This window comes from Nymphaea colorata, chromosome 4 (assembly GCF_008831285.2).
Source record: "Nymphaea colorata isolate Beijing-Zhang1983 chromosome 4, ASM883128v2, whole genome shotgun sequence".
NCBI lineage: Eukaryota > Viridiplantae > Streptophyta > Magnoliopsida > Nymphaeales > Nymphaeaceae > Nymphaea > Nymphaea colorata.
The window spans coordinates 24,510,531-24,535,278 of NC_045141.1; the positions used below are offsets into that span (position 1 = coordinate 24,510,531).

At 37.7% G+C, this 24,748-nt stretch overlaps 1 protein-coding gene across 3 annotated transcripts; it reads left to right on the forward strand.

Moving 5' to 3' along the window:
• The first annotated feature begins 3,090 nt into the window (after window positions 1-3,090).
• On the forward strand, window positions 3,091-24,198 carry LOC116252626 (uncharacterized). 3 transcript variants are annotated; one of them, XM_031627013.2, is made up of 16 exons: window positions 3,091-3,325; window positions 4,698-4,749; window positions 4,861-4,993; window positions 12,567-12,722; window positions 12,970-13,086; window positions 13,170-13,254; window positions 15,734-15,842; window positions 15,988-16,055; window positions 16,159-16,281; window positions 16,363-17,552; window positions 17,658-17,861; window positions 17,962-18,022; window positions 20,578-20,691; window positions 21,843-21,956; window positions 22,039-22,128; window positions 23,837-24,198. In XM_031627013.2, the coding sequence occupies exons 3-16, from the start codon at window positions 4,884-4,886 to the stop codon at window positions 23,861-23,863; spliced, it is 2,568 nt and encodes an 855-aa protein (XP_031482873.1). In that variant the 5' UTR covers window positions 3,091-3,325; window positions 4,698-4,749; window positions 4,861-4,883; the 3' UTR covers window positions 23,864-24,198. The 3 variants fall into 3 exon arrangements, with proteins under 3 accessions (XP_031482873.1, XP_031482872.1, XP_031482871.1); XM_031627012.2 differs by lacking the exon at window positions 4,698-4,749; XM_031627011.2 differs by lacking the exons at window positions 3,091-3,325; window positions 4,698-4,749 and adding an exon at window positions 3,621-3,853.
• Window positions 24,199-24,748: the final 550 nt, after the last annotated feature.

Consider the following 24,748-nt stretch of genomic DNA (forward strand, 5'->3'; position numbering starts at 1 on the left):
CTCTCCCTCTCTCTGCTTTTAAACCCTCCCGCGCGATGAAATGGAGCGCCCCCCTTGGCGCCGACCAGCAACAAGTCCAAGTCTTTTTAAGATAATCCGAGATTATCCCGACAATTTGGCTACCACCTCAAAGACGGCTTGATCGTGACAAAGCCGGTTTTGGTGCTCAGCCTAGGCCTGACTCACGGCCGGCCCTCTGACCCTTTTGGCCTTCAATTTTGGATCACATTATTTAACCAAAATGTAGGCTTTGAAACTATAACATGTAAAATTTTGTGAATGAGTATAGTTTGTAATTCATTAAGGCGGCGTTTGAAGCGTTAAATGCCATGCATCTAATATCATGCATTGGTGGGGTAGAACAAAAGTTTCAGATTCTAAAATGTCATCATGTGTGATGACGAAAATTTTCAATCGAGGCAATCGAATACCCCGTCTCATAGCATGTTATTAATTTGATGAAACTCATGGCCGTTGCAAAATACACGTTGTTAATGTGAGATTCCAAAACCACCTACTGCAAAATACATGTTCTGATGGAAAATATCAAATGGGTACCATTAGAAGTTTGTTTGATAGTAGGAACATACTGTGAATGTTGGATGAATTTGTCTTAAAGATTGGGCGAAGTTAAAGAGACACTAATACTAATGTTTCAAGAATTTGACTTAATATTTGAGGCAAATTCATGTGACACTATAAAGTGTCCTTGCAGTCAAACGACCTAGTAGGTAATATGTAGAACAAACAAAACACACACACAGAGTTTTGGTATATTACAAAGATGACAAAAAAATAAACGACGAAAAGCGTATGGAATGGAAGAAGGAAAACTAGAAAATATGTAAATGGACTATCAGAGAGCAGCAGAAAGAGGAGATGCAAGGAGGGCATGGACTAAAGCAGCAGCTGCTTTTTGCCCAAGAGATTCAATCTGGTTACAACTGCGTATTTGCTACAAAAGAGGGAAATGCATACTAAGGATCCCGGTTAATCAAAGGTGGTGAACAGAGGGAGGAGACTGGGGGAGTGATGGGCTGCAGCAACCACAAGTTCGAAGGCCCGGGCAGAGAGAGATATATCCTCCAACTCCACGACAGGAATTAAAGACTTATGCCGAAATTAAAGATTTTCGAGTTGAATAAATCAAACACTCGATGAGCATATTACAACCACAAGTAGTAAACAAGTAGCAATATGATAATCTCGAATGGCGTCAAGTTGACGACCCATGAATCAAGTGTCAATCTTGTGATGATGTTGCTTTAGCTTTGTGATAACATTATGACCACAAACATATGTGAAACAAAAAAATTCAAGTTATAAGAGGTACTAAGAGAAAGAGATGATTTGAAGAAAACACCTTCAAATTCTCTTGTCAATGGCCGAAGGTGCCGTCAAATACACTCTTTACCCAATGGGTTAGTTGGGTCTCAAACTATGGGGCATAACCTGGTTCAACGCGCGGGCTCGTGCCCACACAAGTCCACACATATAATTCTCATTGTTTGTCAGTCATTAAGCTAATGGAATTATTACATATAGATTCATTAACCTATTACAAAAACTTAAGCTGAAATAATTGGAACTAATGTTCTATAAATGTATTAATTGTTCGGGGCAGGTTCATGAAACAATATGCAACTTTTCCATTAGCCAAACGATCTTCACGGGAAGGAGAAGACATAAATGCAGTGCATCTTTTGGTTGGTGACATGTAGGTAAAGAGATTTCTCTATATATTGCAAATAGTAATGTAGAAGCCTTTATTACTCTTAGTGTTTGTCGATAGAAAATGCTTCATAAAAATACTACACGAGCACTGTTTCATTTGCAACAAGCAATTGAGAAGTTGTTCATTTCCTATGGGTTACATTGGCAGTCATTTTAAATTCTCTTGAGGTTGTGTTTGTTTCATCATGAATTCAACCAGCGAGGTGATATGAGATCCTAGACGTCCATAGATTTAAGGTCAAACCTTTCACCATCTGACGTTAAATTCATAGTTTTTAAACATGCAGTATGGATTTAAAATATAGGCTATTGCGATTCTCAATTTAACACCTAAAAAAACACACATTTTTATGCGGTCTAACATCCGAAGCTAACCTCAGTTTTCTGTCAAGTAAGCCAAGGATGCTTAAACTTTGTACGGTCAATGCTGTTCAAATTAACTAAGCCACTATGGTGGGCGATGCTAAAAGCCCGTTAAAAACGTGTTATTAGCGTTTAAAATGATTTTGAATATCCAGTTGAGATACAAATGCCAGGTTTCTTACACGGTATCTATATTATCCATTCGGGCGTAAATCACGGAACCCATAAAGTTTGGTGATAATTTACAAATAGCTCATGAATAGTGCTGTGCTTCCAGTTATTTGCTAGGAAGAGGTCCTCCTCCTCCTTTTTTTTTTTTTTTTCAAGAAGGACTTGTCAAAGTCAACTTTTGCGTACTTTTCCAAATCGACGAATCCCACTCTTTATATACAATAATTATATACATGTATATATGAGGGCTACTTGGCATGAACTTATCTGTAAACATTTGATTCCGTTTATTTGTTTGCTAATATATTAAATTTGAAGTCAGATGGAAGAAGATTATTATTTAAACATCTGATTAATTATATACGTAGTGGAGTTCTTACATCAGTTAAATTCAAAAAAGAAGTAACTAATTTTAGAAGAGAATCAAGTGAGGGTTTGGATCCAATTTCCGTTACCAAACCCAACTAATGAGATTCCATACCCTAATCGACTCTATCACACGCTATCCAATCGGTCAGCTACATTCCGTACCACCTTCAACCTACTGTGAACATCCATATTACCAACTTTAGTGCGAAAACGTTTCTCAAATTTTCTAAAAGATTAGACCAGTTTTTTTGTAAATTCTAAATATACGAGCATCTACCATGTAAATCTCGTCAATTACCGCAATTTCAAATTCGCCTGTTTCTGACCGGGGTGCGAAGAGGAAACTGGCTCATGGAATGGCAAAATCGTGAATTTGGTGAAACGCAGGGATATCTGCACCGAACCAATATTCCAGGTAACCGCCCCGTCTTACGTAGCCTCCTCCTTGGACCGTCCTCCCTTTCTTTACACGTACACACACTCTCTCTCTCTCTCTTCCCTCTAGGGTTTTGAAAACTATCCTGCGGAGAGAGAGAGAGAGAGAGAGAGATCGTTTCTTCCTTCCGAGTAGAGAGCGATCGTCTCCTCGTTTTGGCCACTGTCATCTTTCTTCTCTTCTTTTCTATCTCTTTCCCTCTTTCTTTCCTGATCATTCGTTCGCGCGGATCGACGATCGTGGATCCCAGTGGTATTTCTCCTTCCTGCCATTTGATCCTTCTGTATATACAAGAAATTAGTTTCTGTCGTTTCATCATAACATGAGTAGGACGAGTTTCCATGAAATTTCCTACCTGAATCGTGAAATTCTACAAGAGCTGTCCAATTTTGCGAAGCTAGATTCTTGTTTCATTCATTGAGAATTCTGTTGAGCTGGAGGTCGTTCCTGGAACTTACTCTGCGGAGTTTGTTCCTGTGGGTGGTCTTCTTGTGCCTGGGGGGTTTAAGGGGGAGCACCAAATTGGGGTATGTGGGCGTGAGAGGTAAATTGCCGTCTCGATTATTGTTTGGTATTTTCTTTTTGGCTCCATGATCTTGGGTTCTAGGCTTCCCTGCATTTCCTTTGGTTCTTTAAGGGAAGATGGGATGTGGAGCGCAGTTGGGAAGAGGTGCAACTTAATGCGCCCGTAAAACGAACCATATCTAGGGTAATCCTGGGTCATCTGGAGGTGGCAGTTGAGGAATAAGGATGCGCGTGGCGGTGAGATGCAATCAGATGGTGAGAAACTAAAATCCCGTTTTTTTAGGGTGGATCATCTTGTCTGCAGAAGCGTCTGTATTTCTTTCGGGTCCATGCAGCTTAATTAAGAGTTGCTGTCGCGAATGTCGATTGGATTTGATTTGATCAGAATTTGATGCGGCCTTGTTTAGTGTGTATTTCCTGATTCCCTTCTCTCCAAGCGTTAGTGACCTGGTTATATTTAGTTGGAAGATCAGAGCAGCTTGTTTTGTTAAGTTGTTTCTTCTGTTTGGTCACTGTTCCTATATGAATTTTTTTCAGCTAGTTTTCCTTTGTTTTTGGTCCCCGTTTTGGGCATGTATAGTTAGATTTTTTTTGTGTTATTATAAGATGCTTGCCGTCTATAACCCAAGCACCTTATCATTTATTCCTTCTTCAAAATTCAAATGTAACATTCCCTCATCGATAACGTGTATCTATATATTTTTAACCCTGCAGGTCATATTATTTGTCATATTTTATTTGCCTTGTTATGCCAATCATACGTAATCATGTTCTTGGTACTAGTTGTAGTTTTGTGTTGTTTATTCTAGCCATGATCTTGCATACACTACCCATTGGCAAAACTTTGTCGCAGATACTTTATGCATTTTTGTTAACATAGCCAATGGAATTTGTGGTGCCAACTCTTTGCTGGTGGTATATGCATTTTTCATATGCCAATCGTAGTCCTTGTTGTCAACCAAGTATAAGTTACATTTTGTGCATTATGGATGTAGTCTGGTGCACCAACGACTATTACAGTTGTTCCATGCTTTCTTCAAAGACGAGAAAGAAACGGCTTTACTTGGTTACTTAGTTTTGCGATACCATTTTGTTTCAGGACATTGGAAATGGTTGCATGATGCCTTTATATCATATGTGATGGATACGAGGTTCAATATGTGCCTTAGTTTTGTCATTTGTAATTTTGTAGCTTCATGATGATTTACATACAAGGATTTTATGCTTGATCATTCATGTGATGCATTCTTTATATTTATAAGGGGCATGTGGATTAAGGAAACAAATGACTCAAGCTTGGTTGGATGATGCTAATGCTCTTTCAACTTCAACATCACACACTAGTTCATCAAGAGCATGCTCTCAACCTCAGACATATTCATGCACAAAACAGAGGTAAAAATGGAAGTTTGCAGCAGGCGTGTATTATAACTTCCCAAGTGAATGTTAAAACGTCAAAGTATCTCAGATGCATGATCATATTTTGTATTTTTTTGATCTCTCTCTCTCTCTATTATTATTATTAGGCATTAAGAATTCAATTTTTTCAAGTTGAGGAAAAGTTATGGTGTTTGTGAATTGAACTTGCTTTTTTAGGTTTTTAATTGTCTGCTCGTGCTTGCGGATCTTAGTATTCGTTTAAACTTTAAAATTACTGGCGCCTTCAGTCATAAGTAGAAAAAGAAAAAACCTTGGGATTTTGATGTCAGCAGTCACAATGCGGGGGAGGTGGCTTGGATTGGATTGCATCATCAAAATGGCATGACCTGAGAAAATGGGCTAGCACCTCACACTTTTTCTTTACTATGCTGTTTGTTGCACTCACCCATCGAGTGTTATTTTCCATAAAGTGGTCTACTTTAACAAGAAAAACTATGAAATAAGCAGGCACTAAATGTTGTCTGGATGGTTTATGTCTGTCTACATGTCTAGAGTGATAGAAATGTAGCACCAATATCTGTAACCCGAAAACAGCACTCACGCAGGAGAGAGAGAGAGAGAGAGAGAGAGAGAGAGAGAGAGAATGAAAACAAGAAGAAACTGAGGAGAAGAAGCCGTAGCCAAAATGGTTTGCACGGCCTCTATTTATAATCTCATTTTCAGAATTCTAAGAGTCTCCAATCGTAGAATCCTAGGAGATTTCACAAGCTCCAAGGACATTAATTACATCATAGAAACCTAAGAGACTTCACATATTACAAGGATATTAACTACAACATAGAATCCTAGGAGACTTCCCATATAACAAGGATATTAACTATAACATAGAATCCTAGGAGACTCTTCACATGTTACAAGGACATTAAATATTTTAACACATTCTACAAGGAGGTGGAATCCTAAGAGACTCCTCTTCAACGTGCTGGTGAAGGATTTATATTTTAACACCCTCCCTCAAGTTGTGCATGGTTTTGCACCATGTACAACTTGCCTTTTAGAAACCAGAATCGTTCCTTTGTTAATCCTTTTGTAAATAAGTCTGCAACTTGTTCATCTGTACGAACATAAATAGGCTGAATTTCCTTGTCTTCCACCTTTTGTCTAACAAAGTGTTGATCAATCTCAATGTGCTTTGTTCGACCATGTTGTACGGGATTAAAGGCAATGTTAATAGCGCTTTGATTATCGCACATTAACATTGATGTTTTAATCTTTTCTCCAATGTCTTCTAGCAAATGTCTAACCCATGTAACTTCAGCAGTACCTGCAGCCATGCATCTGTATTCAGCTTCAGTGCTGGATCTTGCTACTGCCTTTTGCTTTCGACAACTCCAAGACACAAGATTACGTCCAATGAAAATACAAAAACCAGAAATGGACTTTCTTTGATCGGGATCTCCAGCCCAATCTGCATCTGTGAATGTCATAAGTTGATGTCCAGTAGTTATATTTTCACTCTTACCATAAACTAAGCCATCTCCTGCTGTCCCTTTAAGATATCTTAATATTCTTTTGACAGCATCCATGTGAGTATCTCTAGGTGCATGCATAAATTGGGATACTTGATTCACAGCATATATAATATCTGGTCTAGTAAATGTAAGATATTGAAGTGCCCCAACAATACTTCGATATTGCGTAGGATCTTCATATAACTCCCCATCTTGAGCACTTAGTCTTTGATTTAGAACACTAGGAGTTCCAACAGGCTTACAATCAGACATACCTGACTTTTTCAACAAATCCAACGTGTATTTCTGTTGTGTCAATGTGAGGCGATTATTGTGCCTATCAATCTCCACTCCAAGAAAGAATCGTAAATCACCAAGCTCTTTCATTTTGAAGTTTTGCATCATCAAAACTTTAGCTTCTTCTATGTGTTTTTCTGAATTGCCTGTGATAACAATATCATCAACATATATAAGAAGTAAAGTAAATATGTTTTCCTTTCGATAAATGAAAAGAGAGTGATCTAGAGGACATCTCCGAAAACCACATTCTTGAATCTTGCAAGAGAAACTGTCAAACCACGAACGTGAGGCCTGTTTAAGTCCATAAATAGATTTTCTTAGTTTGCAAACCCATGCATGAGAGTCTCCTTTCGTGTATCCTGGAGGTTGTTCCATATATACTTCCTCCCTTAAATCACCATGAAGAAAAGCATTCTTCACGTCCATTTGATGTAGTCTCCATCCATATTCAACTGCCAATGATATAATCACGCGAATTGTTCCCATTTTGATTACAGGGCTGAATGTCTCATCATAATCTTCTCCATATTGTTGTGTAAACCCTTTTGCTACTAACCTTGCTTTGTGTCTTTCTATGCTGCCGTCAGGTTTGTATTTAATTTTGTATACCCATTTGGAGCCCACTACGTTCTTTTCGTGTGGCCTCGGAACGATCTCCCATGTTCCACATTCATGCAAGGCATCCATTTCTTCTTTCATAGCTTTTCTCCAATGATGTGATTTTGATGCTTGATCAAATGAAGTAGGTTCTTCCTCCTTGCCAATTTTTGCCATGAATAACTGAAAATCAAGTGATAAAGAATCATAGCTAACCCACCTGTGAATGGGATGACGAATGCGTTGGGATCTTCTAAGGTGGGGCATGTTGTCTTCTTCACTGTGAGCATCTCTGTCCCTTAGTCGTCGACTGTAGATAAGACCCGAATACCGATGTGCATCGTTGCTCTGTTCATTATTGTTTTCGTGATGACTTGATGACTGTGTTGGATCTTCTTGATTTTCACTTTGAGCCATATCCGACGGTTGTATTGCTCTCTCTGAATCTTCACTTTGAGGCACATCATTTTCTATAACAGGATCTGCATTGAATAACTGTGTACTGGTCCAGGGATCATAAGATTCAATGGTCATAGGCATTTCATTTGTATTATCAAAACTATGTTCATCAAAAATGACATTTCTTGAAGTTTTGATACGTTTAGTTGTTGGATCATAGCATCGAAAACCTTTATATTCATCAGCATATCCAACGAATCTACATTGAATAGCTTTGTCTTGAAACTTGTTCCTCAAAGCAGCATCAACGTGAACATAGCATACACAACCAAAAACCTTCAAGTTCTTGTAATCAGGTTGTTTGCCTAAGAGTGTAAAATATGGCGATTTAGACATCAAGAGTGTCATAGGCAAACAATTTATTATGTATACAGCAGTATGGAAGGCTTCAGTCCACAAGGAAATGGGCACATTAGTATCATGCATCATGCTCATGGCGCTTTCAACTATATGTCGATGTTTCCGCTCAACTACACCATTTTGTTGTGGTGTGTAAGGGCAGGAAATTTGTCTAGTTATCCCTTTTTCACGTAGAAATTCAATAAAATCAAGCGAGGAATATTCTCCCCCTCCATCACATTGAAAATGCACCACATTGGATGAAAATTTAGTTTGAATCATGGCATAGAAGTTTCGAAATATGTGAGGTACTTCTGATTTGTGTTTCATGAAGTAAATCCAGGTGAAACGTGAGTAAGAGTCAATGAATAAGACATAATATCTTGACCCAGACATGGAATCAATAGGGGCTGGCCCCCATACATCAGAAAAAATAGTTTCAAAAGGTTTGGAAGCCCTTTGATTTATATTATGGAAAGGTAAAACATGACTCTTACAAAGTCCACAACTTGAACATTTTTTGACACTTGAAGTAAGAGGTAAACTTGATCTTGGAATGAGACTATCTGTGACAAGTTTTTCAATGAAATGTCGACCACAGTGTCCTAGCCGACTATGCCACAAATCAGACTCCAAAAATTGGTTAGGGCCCCTTACTTTTGATTGAAAATGGCAAGAACTTGGCACTGATGACGCATTATGAGAAAGAGAAAATGTCTTCAATCCTATATCAAAAGTGGATGAATCCTTGGGTAGACATTCCTTGAGGACGTACATATTCCCTTGACGCTCCCCTCTAGCGAACATTTTCTTCGTTTGGAGGTCCTTGACATAGACAGAAGAAGGTGTGAATTCAACAGAAGAGCTTGTATCATCAATGAGTTTAGAAATGGATATGATGTTCTTTTTGATATTGGGAGCAAGAACAACATTAGACAGTGATAGAGACGAGGATGACAATGGAATATGTGCATTTCCAATATGTGTAATAGGATGAGATTTTCCATCACCTGTTATAATGCAACTTCTACCGTAATGAGGGGATAAGTTAGTCAATTTACCTGCATTTCCTGTCACATGGGTAGCTGCACCTGAATCCAAGAACCATTCTCCCTGCTCATTTTGCTTTATAGTCATCTTTGAGAATGCGGCCATCAATAGCTGTTGCATATCTTCAGCGGTGGATTTAGAACTTTGTCCTCCTTGTTTATAATCATGTCTTACCCCTTTGTTTTTATTTTGAGGATTAAACCAACATTGTGCCTTCATGTGTCCTTTCTTGTTGCACTGAAAACAAATTGGTATTTTTCTTGAAGTATCCAAAGGAGACATACCTTGGTTATGTGGTGTTGGTAGAATGCCACGACCACCATGGTTGGAGTTCCCATGGCTCTTACCAAACTTTACATTCATAGCCAACACATTTTGGGAGTTCCCTTGATCAGTCCTTTCAATGACTCTTTTCATATTCATTTCATGTTGGAGAAGTTTACCTTGTAGTTCGTTGAAGGAAGGCAGAACAGGAAGGACCTCAAGAGCTGTAATAAAAGCATGATAATCATGCCCAAGTCCATTCAAGGTTTGCTGCACCTTTTCCTTATCAGAAATGTTATTCCCTGAGGCAGCAAGTTGGTCTGCGACGGCCTTAATACGCCCCAAATAATCCATGATAGACGTTGAACCTTTGCTCAAATTCTGAAATTCTTTCTTTAAGTACATAATTCGAGCTTCTGATATTTGGGAAAAGGTATTAGCAAGGGTTTCCCATAATTCTTCTGCAGTACAATCATCAGAAACTGAAAGTAACACTTGTTGAGATAAAGTGGACAAAATATACGCAACCAGACTTTGATCACGTCTCATCCACATAGCATGTTCAGGATTGTTGTCTTCATGAACAGCAATAACTTCTCCTGCCTCATTTTTTATTTCCTGTAAGACGGATATTGGTGGAGCCTTTGTTGAACCATCGAGATGTCCAAAGAGGCCTTGACTTCTTATGAAAGGCATGATTTGCCTTTTCCAGATCAGATAATTCTCATGGTTGAGTTTTTCGGTAATAAGGTGAGGAAGAAAACTTGAGGACATGCCAGAATGCGAAAGGTTTTCCATGACAGCAGAAAGGAATGGTATATAGGTAGAAGATGAGAGGGAAAGAAGACACGATATAACAAGATGTGTCCTTGGTAAGCAAGAAGAAAAAGGAACAAGAATTGCGCAAGAGAAAAGTAAATTCAGGATAGAGACAAGATGAGAAAAGAGTTCTAACCAGATCAGACCTGTTTGGGCATTTCGTTTGGTAGAGATAACGTAACCTGGCGCTCTGATACCATGATAGAAATGTAGCACCAATATCTGTAACCCGAAAACAGCACTCACGCAGGAGAGAGAGAGAGAGAGAGAGAGAGAGAGAGAGAGAGAGAATGAAAACAAGAAGAAACTGAGGAGAAGAAGCCGTAGCCAAAATGGTTTGCACGGCCTCTATTTATAATCTCATTTTCAGAATTCTAAGAGTCTCCAATCGTAGAATCCTAGGAGATTTCACAAGCTCCAAGGACATTAATTACATCATAGAAACCTAAGAGACTTCACATATTACAAGGATATTAACTACAACATAGAATCCTAGGAGACTTCCCATATAACAAGGATATTAACTATAACATAGAATCCTAGGAGACTCTTCACATGTTACAAGGACATTAAATATTTTAACACATTCTACAAGGAGGTGGAATCCTAAGAGACTCCTCTTCAACGTGCTGGTGAAGGATTTATATTTTAACATAGAGCACTGTCACAGATATCGAAAATCTCACAATATTTATGAGAAAAACAAGTAAAACAAAAAGATTGGGAAATCTCAGCAAAAATGAATATTTCACAATTTTTTTGCTTTTTATTATTTCCTCATTTATTTTATTTTTTTCTAATATTTAGGATGTTTATTTTTCTAAAATTTGCCAAGTTTTTTCCCAATTTTTTTCCCAAAAAGACAACTTCATCAAGAAATACTCGAGAAAAGCCTTGCCGACATTTTCTTGAGAATGATATTTGGACAATGGTCTAGACTCCAGGGCATGGTACAGAAAACATGCAAAAAAAAAAGCTTATAAAACACAATAAAGAAGTCAGCCATTTAAAATAAAAAATGCTGTTTTTTTAAATGCCAAAAAAATGTAAAAAAGCATGAATTTATTTCTGTAATTTTTATTCTAGGCATTTTTTTCTTGTTTAATGGGAAACTGCTTGTTTTCATTTTCTAATTTGTATTTGTTGCTTATTTATTTATTTTTACTCCAGGGCATGGTACAGAAAACATGCAAAAAGAAAAAATGCATATAAAACACAACAAAGAAGTCAGCCATTTAAAATAAAAAATGCTGTTTTTTTAAATGCCAAAAAATGTAAAAAAGCATGAATGTTTTGTGTTATTTCTGTTATTTTTCATTCTAGGCATTTTTTTCTTGTTTAATGGGAAACTGCTTGTTTTCATTTTCTAATTTGTATTTGTTGCTTATTTATTTATTTTTTGATGTTTATGTCATTAGTTTTTTACTTATTTTATTTTCCCTAATTTTTAGGATTTTTTAATTTTTTGAAAATTTACCTATTTTTTCCATTTTTTCTCTTTTTTTTATAGTTTGGCATATGGTATAAAAAAAACTGCACTGTTTAAAACGCGAGAAGTTTTTTGTGACTATGGTCTAGAGATGCATGTGTGGAACTGTCATTTTATTTGAGACAAATCATCAAAGTGTGAACCTTTTCGCAGATTCACACACATATACATATTTAGATATATACATGTGTGTGCTTAATAGGTATACAACTATACATGGTTGCATGCAAGTACACATGGATGGAATGCATGTGTGTGTGTTAAGCAGACATGAAAGTTGGATTTAAACTTCTTTTTTTTTTTATGGTAGTGGGAGTCATATAAGAGTATGGTTGTTGGTGTAAAAGTTCTGAAAGAGTACTTGATGGTTTAATATTTGCTTTAAGCATTCTCATCTTATCATGGTCGCTAAGTAACACAGATGCTTCAAAGATGCTGCTGCACCTGAGTTGACATTACTCGGTGTAGCAACAAAAGTTGCCTTCTTTTACATTGAGTCACTAGTAGAATCCTAGCTTGTCCATTGTGATTGTTACTTTTGTTGTTTATGCCATGGACAATTTTGTATCTTATGCACCCGAGCACATGTGCATACTCATGGCATCTGTAGAAAAATGGTGCACTTGCAATAGTATCTGCCTTCTGTACACACACCCTGCACTTGTGTGACATAGGATTATCAGAATGATGTGACTAAGTATGAGTGATGATTTACTGATTGATACTGTATACTAATTAACTTTTATGTTTCTTTTATCAGTCGCGGTAATGTGTTCCAGTTGCTAGCTTGGAGGGAGATTTCTCCTCAAGTAAAGAGGTCGGCCAAAAAACTGTGGGCAAATGCTGCTGTTCAGGATTCAAATTATTGCAGGGCACGATGTGAAGTGATAGATGCAAAGCAGCGTCTCCTTTCATGGTCCTTTGCCATATCTTTCCTTCTCTCTCTCTCTCTCCCCTCCCCATGATATATCTCATGCTTTTAATTTCAAGTTACTTTGGTTCTGTGTTGTGGAAGATTCAACATGAATCTATGACCATGCTTGTATATTTTCTTCCTCTGTCTCTAATAATTTGTTTATCCTACATTTTCATATAGGCTTAAGCCTTCTTTTTTAATGTTTGATGGAAGTCTTCTGAAAACAGTTTTTTCAATATATTTCCAGGGTAGAGTCAGAGTCACTGAGGCATTTATCTGCTAAATACTGCCCTTTGGTGCCACCACCTAGGTCAACTATTGCTGCAGCTTTTAGTCCTGATGGGAGAACCCTAGCATCAACTCAGTAAGTTCAAAGAGTTTCCGTAAATGCAGTGCATATATTGTGCTTGTTCTTGAGCTGACATGCTTTTCTTTACTGCCATACAGTGGTGACCACACTGTAAAGATAATTGATTGTCAAACTGGAAGCTGCTTAAAAGTGTTGAGTGGGCATAGGCGAACTCCTTGGGTGGTATGTGGTTTTTGGTTTTTGTTTTGAAGCCATCTTTTTCGTTTCCATACATTTTTGGCATTTCGCTTAAGAGAAAGGTGCCATGTTGTGAAAGGCAGGATTTATTGTTGGCCGACATCCGTATCACATTATGTTTTAGATTTTAACCTCTAAAGTTGTTATTTGTCTTGAACTTGGGTGCACTTAGGTGCTTCGCTGGCTTCCAAGTTGGCCACTATTTACTATTTACATGGGAGAGAGTTTAATATTTTCACCATGAAAAGGATTTCATAAAATATTCATGGACATGTGAATTCTGTATGGTATTATGATATTGTCCCTTTGGGCAGTTAGTTGGTCTTTGCCAGGTCTTTTGATTAAATTGGTATGGAGAAAAATTATCCAGTGGTTTTAATTTTTAGCATGGTTCTCCTTGAGATGATAAGGTGTCATATGTAGAATTCCTTGAATGATGAGCTTTCATTATCTTGAGGTTGGTACCAATGGCATTAGTATTGTTAGTTGTGGTAATTGTCTCAATTTTCAATTTTTGAGAGTTTAGTTGTGTTTGCTTGGTTTGTTGATAGTTTATTCTTGTTTTGGAAATTATGAGGCCTACATAGAGCTGAAGCCTGGGGATCTTGAACATTGTCAGCTCTAAGGCTTTAGATTTGAGGCATATATTTTAGTATAAATGATTGCGGTTCAACTGTTCCTCTGAGTACTATGATTCTTTTCCACGAATTGCACGTTAAGGTTAAGCAAAGTTGGACAATCTTTGCAAATTTAGGTTTTCATTATTCTCATTTAGTCTAAACATGAAATGAGTAAATGGTTGTTCATTATTTTCTGTACTGCCGTGAGCAATTAAGATTGATCGATCATGGTAAACGTAAGAAAAAGTATTTCACTTTATAGCAGGATCTGAAAAATGAGAAGTTGCAGACTTGCAGTCTTACTGCAGGTCTCAAAAGCAAATTGATTTCTTTGTGAAAGCTTTATAGTGAACCAAGGAAATATCTGTTCTTGCTGATTAAGAGTAGAATTTGCGCACTTTCTCTATGGAGAGTGGAGACTATGGGCAACCAATAAATGAAGCCCTTTGGCTCCATTTTTACTGCTTTGTTGATGAAACATCCTAGTTTCTGTCCATGGGGTTCTGCTGATGATGTTAAGTGAGATAGGTATTAGTATCCCATTTTTTCTACTTAGCTTAGTTCATTTTACATTGTAACACATAGTTTGAAGTGCTAGACTGAGTCAGTCTTTCTCAGGCGTTGTTCTCTTGACATCTTTATCGTGGACTTCTAACATCAGACAGTTCATACTTCATATGGACATAGTTCTGTCACTTGATCGGGTTTGGCTCGTATAATTGGGTGAATGAAATTCCATGGGACTTATTACTTATTAGGATCTTTGAAGGTAAATTCAATGTTATGAAATGTTCAAACTTGCATGACAGCTAACCTTTGTGGTTTGTTAAGTGGCAGAACCAGGTTTAGGTGGGTGTTAAGGAGTGTGTCACTTGGGCAATATGATTTGCACGACTTTTTAATAACGTGTACGATTAATAAAAATGTAAACATGAAGTCTATGAAATTATGTTGAGAGAGTCTTTTACCTATTCAAAACATTTGGAGAAAACAACCACAAATTTTAGCTTAGGCAAAGCCCTGGAATTTTAGTTTCCAAGGGTCATCATGACATTGACATAAACATGGAAGCAAACAATAAGTGTGCTCAGTGCTGGGACTTGGGGGAGTGTGGTTCTGACTCTCTCAAGCAAGAGGCTTAAGCGTCTGAGCTGTTTGTATACCAACTACCAAGTACCAAGAGATTTGTTCTGGACTGGAGAATATGGAGGAAAAGGTTGGGGAAGCAATGATGAAAGACCTCTTGTAACTTATGCTACCAAGAGCATTCTTCTAGTAGTAAATAACATTGTTGTCACTGGCGTATCATATTGTGTATCGGTCAGGCTGACTTATACACCGTATCGTAATGTATCGTAAATGTGCCGTAACGTATTGTAAAATTGATTTTTTAATTCAAAAGCACTAAGAATAGTAAAAAATAAGGAAAAATATCCAAAAAAGAAAAAAAAATCAAGAACAATATATTTCATATATATAAAAAAAAACTTATCACACATAAATAACATTAATGATTCATCATTCATCATTCATAAACCATAGGCATATATATCAACAACAAATTCAAAAAATGAAAAGTATGACTAAGAGATTCAAAATAGCATATTAAAACATCCATGATCCATCACAGGTTTAAAGAACATTTATCGCATATGAGTTTAGACTTTAGACATTGGACTTTAGACTTAGTAGTTTTGGAACATTTTTCATGCTTATTTTGGGGTACTTATATGATGAATTTGTTTTTTTATTTGGTCTTATAGCAGTACAAGACGTTTATTTTGATTCATCTTTTCTCTTTTTAAATCCTTTTAAGTATGCTAAAATCTGTGTTGTCTCTGCAGGTGAGATTTCATCCTGGGCATCCAGAAGTTCTTGCCAGTGGAAGTTTGGATCATGAAGTTCGTTTATGGGATGCTAATAGTGCAGAATGCATAGGGTCACGTGATTTCTGTAATCGCTCTTCTCTAAAATCAAGTTGAATTTCCACTAAAAGAGATACTTATCTGGACTAGTAACGGACAGACTATATCATGATCTAAATTATTTGTCCTCTTCTCGAATTTTCAATTTAACTGCCTCAAATTTCCTTGAACAGATCGTCCTATTGCTTCTATTGCTTTTCATGCTCAAGGGGACTTACTTGCTGTAGCATCAGGTCATAAGGTAATAAATGCTGATTGATAAGTGAGAAGATTCTTTTCATGTCCTCTGTACGAGATGGGATTGTATACTAAACATTAGGTTCTTGCTTCCAAAAAATTTTCAGCTGTACATATGGCAATACAGCAGGAAAGGGGAGTCTTCTCCTTCCATTGTGCTACGCACTCGTCGCTCCTTGAGAGCTGTGCATTTTCACCCTCATGCTGCTCCATTTCTTCTGACTGCTGAGGTATTGTCTTTTGATATGAATGTACTCATTTCCAATTCACTGCTTTTTTATAAAATAGTTGGCATGTTCAACTTCTTGCAGGTTAATGATCTTGATTCACCAGATTCTCCAATTACTCTAGCTACATCTCCTTGCTACTTGCATTATCCTCCTCCTGCTGTGGTATTCGCAAATGTCCATTCTGCTTCCAGCCAAATTAGTGATACAGGGGTTACCAACCAAGCCCCTATGATGCCCTTCCCTTGTTTGCTTTGGCCAGCTGCTTTTGTTGGAGAACATGTTTGGTCTTCACAGCAAGACAGTATGGTCATTGATTCAAACACTGGGCCACAAACAAGGGAATCTTCTCTACAGCTTCTGGCAGTGACAAACACAAACAACCATGAAAATGTAGCAGCCATGTCCTCATTAGTTTCTAGTTCAAGAAATCTACCTGAAAGTATAAGCAATCACATTGCTGGCAACACACGTTCGGAGTCCACAGCAGACATGATGGAAACTGCTGATGGGCAATCTTTTGATATGCTTGAATCCAGAGGAATGGACAACACTATGGAGAGGCCAAATGATGCCAATAACATGTCAACGTTGACTGAACCTCCTGTTCCTTCAGTACTTAATGGTACAGATCACCCACAATCACCTGGGAGGCAGTCCAGCCCAGCAACAGCAGGTGCTTCTACCATCAATCCGTCAAGTATTTCTGGAAATTCCAATCTTCAAATGCTCCTAAGAAATATTGCTGTTGGACATCTTCATCAGTTTTTACCACTCGGTGATCCATCATGTTGGGAGCTGTCCTTTTTGCAAGGTTGGTTGATGGGTCAGTCACATGCTGGAATGCATCCAGTATTGCCTGTTTCTGATGGGTCCCATGGGGGTTCGCTGGGGATTAGGGGCATTGCATCCAATGTCATGGCATTTGATTCACAGGCAGCCCAGAGTGTGGAAGCTAGTGGTGCTTCTTCAGCAGTAATGAGAGGTGGCTCAAGGTCCAATTTCCGTCATCGATCTCGTTCAAGAGTGATGACCAATACAAGCTCAGGAGAAGGACCTGCTGTTGCTACTATTGAAGATAATGTTCCCCATACTGGTGGTGCTACATTGGCTTCTGATGGTGCTGCACCATCTTCAATGTCAGCTGCTGCTGCTGCTGCAGAGTTGCCTTGCACTGTGAAGCTAAGAATTTGGCCACACGATATCCAAAATCCTTGTGCGCCTCTGGATCCACATACTTGTCGCTTAACTATACCACATGCAGTTCTTTGCAGGCAAGGAGCTTGGTTAATCCACATTTTGTTGTAGTAAATTTGTAGTTTGTATTCATCTCAGGCCAAATTTTCTTGAGTTGATTGGGCATGTTTCTTTTGTGTTAGTGAAATGGGAGCTCATTTTTCCCCTTGTGGACGGTTTTTGGCTGCTTGTGTTGCATGCGTACTTCCCCATGTAGAAACAGATCCAGGAACACAAATGCAAATGCATCAAGATGTTGTTGGGGCTGCAACATCTCCAACAAGGCACCCAATTGCGGCACACCGGATTGTTTATGAACTTCGTATATATTCTCTTGAGGAAGCCACGTAGGATCTTGCTCTCTATTTCCCATTTATTTGTGTTTACTCTCCTAGCTAGGAAAGTTGAATCTAAACTTTTGATGCATCATTTCTGATTTATTTACAGTTTTGGGGAAGTGCTTGCATCAAGGGCTATAAGGGCCGCTCATTGTCTGACCTCTATTCAGGTGAGTTGCTTGGATAAACATAAAGTATTACAAAATATGTGTTGTCTTTGAGATAATGTGTCATCTTATTGACATTCCTATGGTTGCCTGTTTATGATAGTTTTGAAAATGAAAAAGCCTTGCATGGTGATACCTTTTCCTTTAATTTTAAAAGTTTCGGTGGTCTTGATGGCTTTCATTCTGAACGTGTACCTGTTTCACCTTAGTATGGTATGCAACCTTCTTTTCTAGCTCCTCTTTGAATCCAACGAACTGCCTCTGTGGCATCCAATGAGACTTCCAGTTCTCTCAATTGTGAATGCATCCTGGTTTCTGGTAGTTAGTTACTTAAGGATTTTAATCTGCTCAGTACCATTGTGAAAAGAATATACCCACCTATGTCACATAGGTACGGGTGCCGGTGTGGGTATGAGTACTGACCATTTTCAAAAAACATCGGTGCGGGGGTAAGGCTGTATATATATATATATATATATATATAAACAATAAGAAATACTTAGAATATATGTATCAAAATAAAGAATATACATCAATATAAACAAATAAATAACATAGAAAACATATATCAACGGCTCTTGCAGCAGTGTGTTTAAGAAACCTATGAAAAACTTTAAACATATGGCCAACCAAGCAGTCCCCTAGTCAAATATGAACATCAATCGAATTTTCACATCCAAAGAATAGAACAAAAAGTAAGGTGGAAAAAATTAAATCAAAGTAAAATTAAGCAGTTTAGATCTATAGGTACCCAAGTGTCAACCCATTTTGGGTACGGGTATGGCGACACGGGTACGTGGACCTTACTGAAGTACCCATGTGACTTAGATACCCACGCTATTAATGAGTTGCTCCTAAACGAGGTTACAGGATTCCACTCTTGGAGTAAGGACCTTCTAATGACTCTTCAAATGTTCCATATGTGAATGGTCCATATCTGTGATGCCATTATTACATAATGAATATTTGAAGCCATCATTCTCTAATTTGATTCTTCATGTGTGACGTGTAAATTATTTCATCATGTAGGAGAGAAGGAAAGCTCTTTCTTGATTAGGAAAGAAGGAACGAGATACATCTGCTTTATGTTTTTCTAATAGACTTGTCGAGATTACCTTTAAAGTAGTGGGAGGCATCCCTAAGCTTGCCATTTTCATATTATTGAGATTTAAGAATTTGACAATTGAGATGACTTCTACACTAGAAGCAGGTGAACTTTCAATTGCACTTTTTTTTGTCATGTCAAAGATTTCGGTCTTTTGAACTTGGCTATTGTATGTGAATTTTTGCCCCCAATCTAGGCTACATAATTTTATGCTATTTTGTATTTTTAATTGTAGCAGGGGTATTTTTCCTTTTTGTGGTTGTTTAGTTCTCTTAAGTAGGAAAAAAGATTAAATGGATGTACTCCCTAGCGTTTGGTGATCTGAAAAGCGTCTACATCACCGGAGTCAGTGAATCATTTTTCAAAAGATCATTTCATTTTGCAGAAGAAGATTTGTAAATGTTCACGTGAATTCTCATATCAAATTCTATTGTGGAATAATCAGCCATAATAGGATCCAAATAGCTAGCCATGATAGGTATGATAATCCACGCATGACATCACAAATAAAGGGTGACTGCTACTTAGTATCTGCAATGTGTCTGAAGAAATATTTAAGAGGATGAAATTTGTATATTTACATCTTGCCCAAGTAAGGAATCATATCATATGTTTTGAACTTGGAAGTTTCGCGAGTTCGGAAAATCATAATAAAACGCTTGAAAATCCACCAATTTATGAAAAGTACTCATTTCATTGACAAATTCATTCTAAGGACATGGTAAGAGGGATTCATTGATCTCTATTTGTCAGAATGGTCATATTCGTCAATGTACACAGAAACTGATTCTTGATATTATTTCGAGGCAAGGCTGTGTATTTTGAGAGAAAAACAGAGAATTAGAAATGCCTTTACCACATACTGATTTGTGGAGAAAATATCACTTCTGGTAGGCTCTAAAAAAGGGACAATGCAGAAGTTTACTCTGCACTCATTCTTACAATTGCTTCCACTTGAAGGTGTTTTATCAATCAAAACTCAGTCCTCCTTGGATTTGTCATGGCTATTCCGTAGTTATATCAACTTTGAATTTTTATTTTGCTACTTTATTGTGAGGTTATGCAAGCATTCTTTTGTTTGGTTTGCTCTATACGTAAAGGACAATTACTTGCCACTTTTTGTTGCTTTTCCAATTTTCTGCACTTGGCACTTCACGTGTATGTGGTCCCAGGGTGGCTGATAGGATGTTTTTACTGATTCAGTGAAACTTTTCCTTGGAAAGGCCATGTCTAGGAAGAAATCTTCAAAGCATACTTGTTTGAAAGATGCTGCTGACAGATGCTAAGACCTTATTTCATTCATAACTGGTTTTTATCCATCTAGAGGATCAAGCAATTGGGAGACCTAGATTTATTAAGTTTATATGATGCAATTTTTCATTTGTTTTGCACAATAAAAATTTCCCCTTTTAGACTTCATTCCCAGGCTTATGTTGGATTCTGGCTATGGCAGTTTTCACCCACATCTGAACACATACTACTAGCATATGGTCGCCGCCATAATTCTCTCCTAAGGAGCCTTGTTGTTGATGGAGAGACGACTATACCAATATACACTATCTTGGAGGTACGTTCTTGTTTTAAAATCTTAATTTTTGCTTCTAATGTAACTTTCGTGTGTTAAGGCAGTTGCGTTATTGAATAAAGTTATTGTATTGACTGTAGCTGCTTCTATTTTTGTCTTCTTCTAGGATGTCAAAATTTGTCTTTCTTTGTTCTTTTCAAATCTTATGTGGTAATGGAGTCAGGTGTTATGAATGCACCATATTTCTTCAATATATATAGGTTCTAGGTTCGAGTCAGTACATATGCTGGGAAGAACAGTTTATAGATGCAATTGAAGGTCTGATTTATCCTTTTATTTAAAGACGGTAAATGTTAAAGAGGAGTACTTGCCCTTCCACATGTATTTGATTCTCATTTCTTTGTTTCCAACTGGAGTTGGATTCATAGTTCCCTTCCAATTAAATTTGTGGTTTGCTTCCAGGTTGTGTCTGGGAACCTGCCAATCAACCAGATGAGTCACTGGCTTGGTCTTCCACTGTGAGGTCCCAGTGGAATGTCCCAGAGTTTGAAGAGTTGGGGCTAGGTCATGCTCTGTCTTTGCGAAGACAGCGGAATGCTGCATGCTAGTCTTTGCTGTATGGGTTCCTTGAATTTGTGTCTAGTATCTACCACATTCACATAGTATATATTGTATCTTATGTAGAGTTCTCTGTATAGAAGGTACATGTCGCTGGGGCTGACCTGGCTACATTCATGAGTAATCCTGAATCACTGGATCTGAAGATCTCTGATGCCTCCTTTTGCCTGGAGTAGTTAACCTAGATTCTGCTTCCACTTTTCTTATTACTTCTGCCTTCTACGTCTGTTTGTGTTTGTTAAATCCTGTAATGTATTCATTGTTTGGTGCATGGACCTGTTGCTAAAATCTTTGAAGTTGGAAGTGTATTTTGACATCATTGACTCTATCAACACAAAATTAGGTTGTATTTTTGCTCGTCTGTTCATTACTCCAATGAAGTCTGCATTCCTTGAATGACCAAAATTAATAGCTAGTGCATTGCACTAGTTATTTTTTTTCCGTAATATGTTGCTTTAATCTCATTAACAGGTCTGTTTTGGTTTCATTGATAAGAACTAATGAGAAACAATTTATTTATCTTATCCTGAGTCTGCTTTGCAAAATGTAAAAATTCTGGTTCTTGAAATTTTCAGGTATATAAAGTTTCAGACATGGAACTTGTCAGAGTCCTTCCTAGCGCTGACGACGAAGTTAATGTTGCTTGCTTTCATCCAGTAGTTGGAGGTGGTCTTGTCTATGGGACGAAGGTAATAAAGTACTTTCCGTATCATGTGACCATCAAGTTTTTTATCTTCTTATCCTAATAATTCATATTTTTTCTGCATGCAGGAAGGAAAGCTTCGGCTTTTACATTATGATGGTCCCAATAATGCAAATTGCATGGGCCCTGGATCTTCTTTGGACGACAATATGCTTGAGGTAGAATGGAAGAAAAGTTCCTCGATCATTTTGTCCTTTTTAAGTGTTTTTCTTGGGTTGGTTCTTTTGAAATGCGATTGGCTGTTAATAACTTAATACTGTTTGTTTCTACCTGATCATAGTCAGGGTTCTGAATACAGGAAATTGTTGTGCTCAAATGGACTTAAAATAGAAATACAGGAAATTGTTGTGCTCAAATGGACTTAAAATAGAAACCTTAGTAGCCTAAGTATGTGAGGGTCATGTGACACTCTTTCTGTCAGAGTATTGCTGCAATTATGGTAGTGGAGTAACCAGTATGCATGTAAATTAACATGCATGTACTCTTGTGATTTCACTGTTATGAATTGTGGGTAATAAATTGCTATATGTTGTTGGATGGTGGATCTCATATTATGATTTTTTTTTCTTTTATCTGTTTGTTAAGTTGTACCTGCATTTTTATTAGTGGGAGCTTGGGAGCTGAGGGTGCCCTGCAAACTTGTATGCATGTCTTGTTTTTTAGTCTTCAGATAACGTCAAACATAGTTTGGTGGGTGTGATGAGGTTTAGGGATCTGGAATGCATTCTTGCACTTGAAATGCGGGCAGTGTGTTGGTCTTTTTCAGCTTCGAGATTTTGTTTGGTACCTCTCCGCTTGTTTGAGAACTTTTGATTCTCTAGAGTTTGATTGGAAGACAACTCAAGTAATCTGCATAAGAGAGAAATGGTGTTTGCTGACCGTGAGCAAGCAACTAAGTATCTCGAGCCAAGTGCTATTTCTCCATATAATAAATTGAAAAAGATGCTCATGCTTTACTTGGCAAGCAGCACATGGTTCATGAAAATTTCTAACGGCTTCTACGTCTTGGTCACTTTAAATGATGGTGCTGGACCATGTCAGCTGCGCATTTATTGATATTGGTGCCCCATGGTGCTGGATTATGCCATGGAAAACTTGGACGAGAGCATATGAACTTGTGTTATATGTACAAGGAGTGTCTTCTTTATTAGTGTGTGTGTGTAAGGGTTTTTTCTTTTTTTTTTCCTTTTTTGTTTTTTTTTTTGGTTGTTGGGGGTTGGTTTTGTTGTGTTTGGGAGTGGGGGCGTATTGCTTGTGTTTATTTTTTAAATTAAAAAAATGGAAGTTTGAGAGGGGAATTCTGTAACATGAAAACTTTTCATGTTTTTATACTTTATTGCATTATCACGTTGATTGATACTTCAAGGCTATTATTATGGGCATGGATGTATGCACGCACTCAAAATGCCTTTAGCAGGAAAAGGTTTTCTGGAAACAGCAATGTGAAAGGTGAAGCCTTTTGGTGGCTTTATGCATGATAAGGTCGCCTGTCTTTTTGCCTTCTCTGGATATGATGAACCTGATTCTACTTGATTACAGAGTTAACCAGTATGTCCAGATAACACACTCAATCTCGAGGATGTATCTATATTATATGGTCACATGTCAAATCAAATAATATTAGAAGGTTACTATTGACTGAACGTTTAGTTTCTGAAGATAGGTTGTGAAGATCCAATCATGCGTTGCTTCAAGCATGTGGTTTTAGATTATTTTTGTTGTAGCAACTAACTGGTTTTGTTGGTGGTTCGTGTATGCTTAATTTGCTATTATTTCACTATTATGGTCTGAAGATATGGCTAGTCTGAAAAGGTTATTTTCTATGCTGAAATATACTTTTGTGCATGTACTTGTGTTTTTTGGCAGGTGCAGACATATGCCTTAGAGTGTTGAATATACTTTCTCGCCTCTACTGCCAACTAGATGCTGTGTGACACAGTGATACCCATCTTGAATGGGGTCCTTGCCATCTTTGCAGAAGGATGCCACGGAATGGTGCTGCTGTGCATGTTCACCATATTTATAGCCTGTGTATGTATGTTATTTGTAACAAATCATCTATGGTAGCTTTTACTGCTGCTAGTGTAAAATACTGAGGTGAGCATGTAGTGCCTGATAGGTTCTTCCAAAGGGATGTAACGCTAAATTTTTGACATGGAAAAATTTGTACAAGATACATCATTGGCCAATCAAATCAAGTGTTTTCACAGCATAAATTCTTTAAACAAGATCTTTCTGCTTGTTGCCTTTACTGACATTGGAAGTCCTTTTGTGGCATTTTTCTGCACAATCTTGAAAGAAGGCGACACATTTGCAGACCAAGCTAGCTGCGTGATGTCAAAGAAGATTATTTTGCTTTCTTTTGGACGGAGGTTATTTGCTTTTTCTCTGCCGACATGCTGCCCACGGCTCCCATCGTCTACATCTCCGGCATTTATATGTCGTGTGCACGAATTTAATCATACTCGGATAATGATGTTTTTACTGAGCCGTACCAGGCATGTCAGGGTTAAAAGACGTCTTGGCAACTGTTTTTGTAATCGTTTCTTTTATCTCCCCTTTCCTAAATAAAATACGGCACCTGATTTTTCAATCTTACATTGCAGGCACAGGCATCCAATTGCTAAAACATTTTGAGATCTTCTAAGCCCACAGCGAAGTACATCCAACCTGTGAGAGATGCGTCCCATTAGGGGGTTGGTGGGGAAGGGACTGCACCCGGTTGCAGACGTTTAGTTGTTGTAGAAGGACGTTTGCTAGCTAGAATCTGTGTTTATA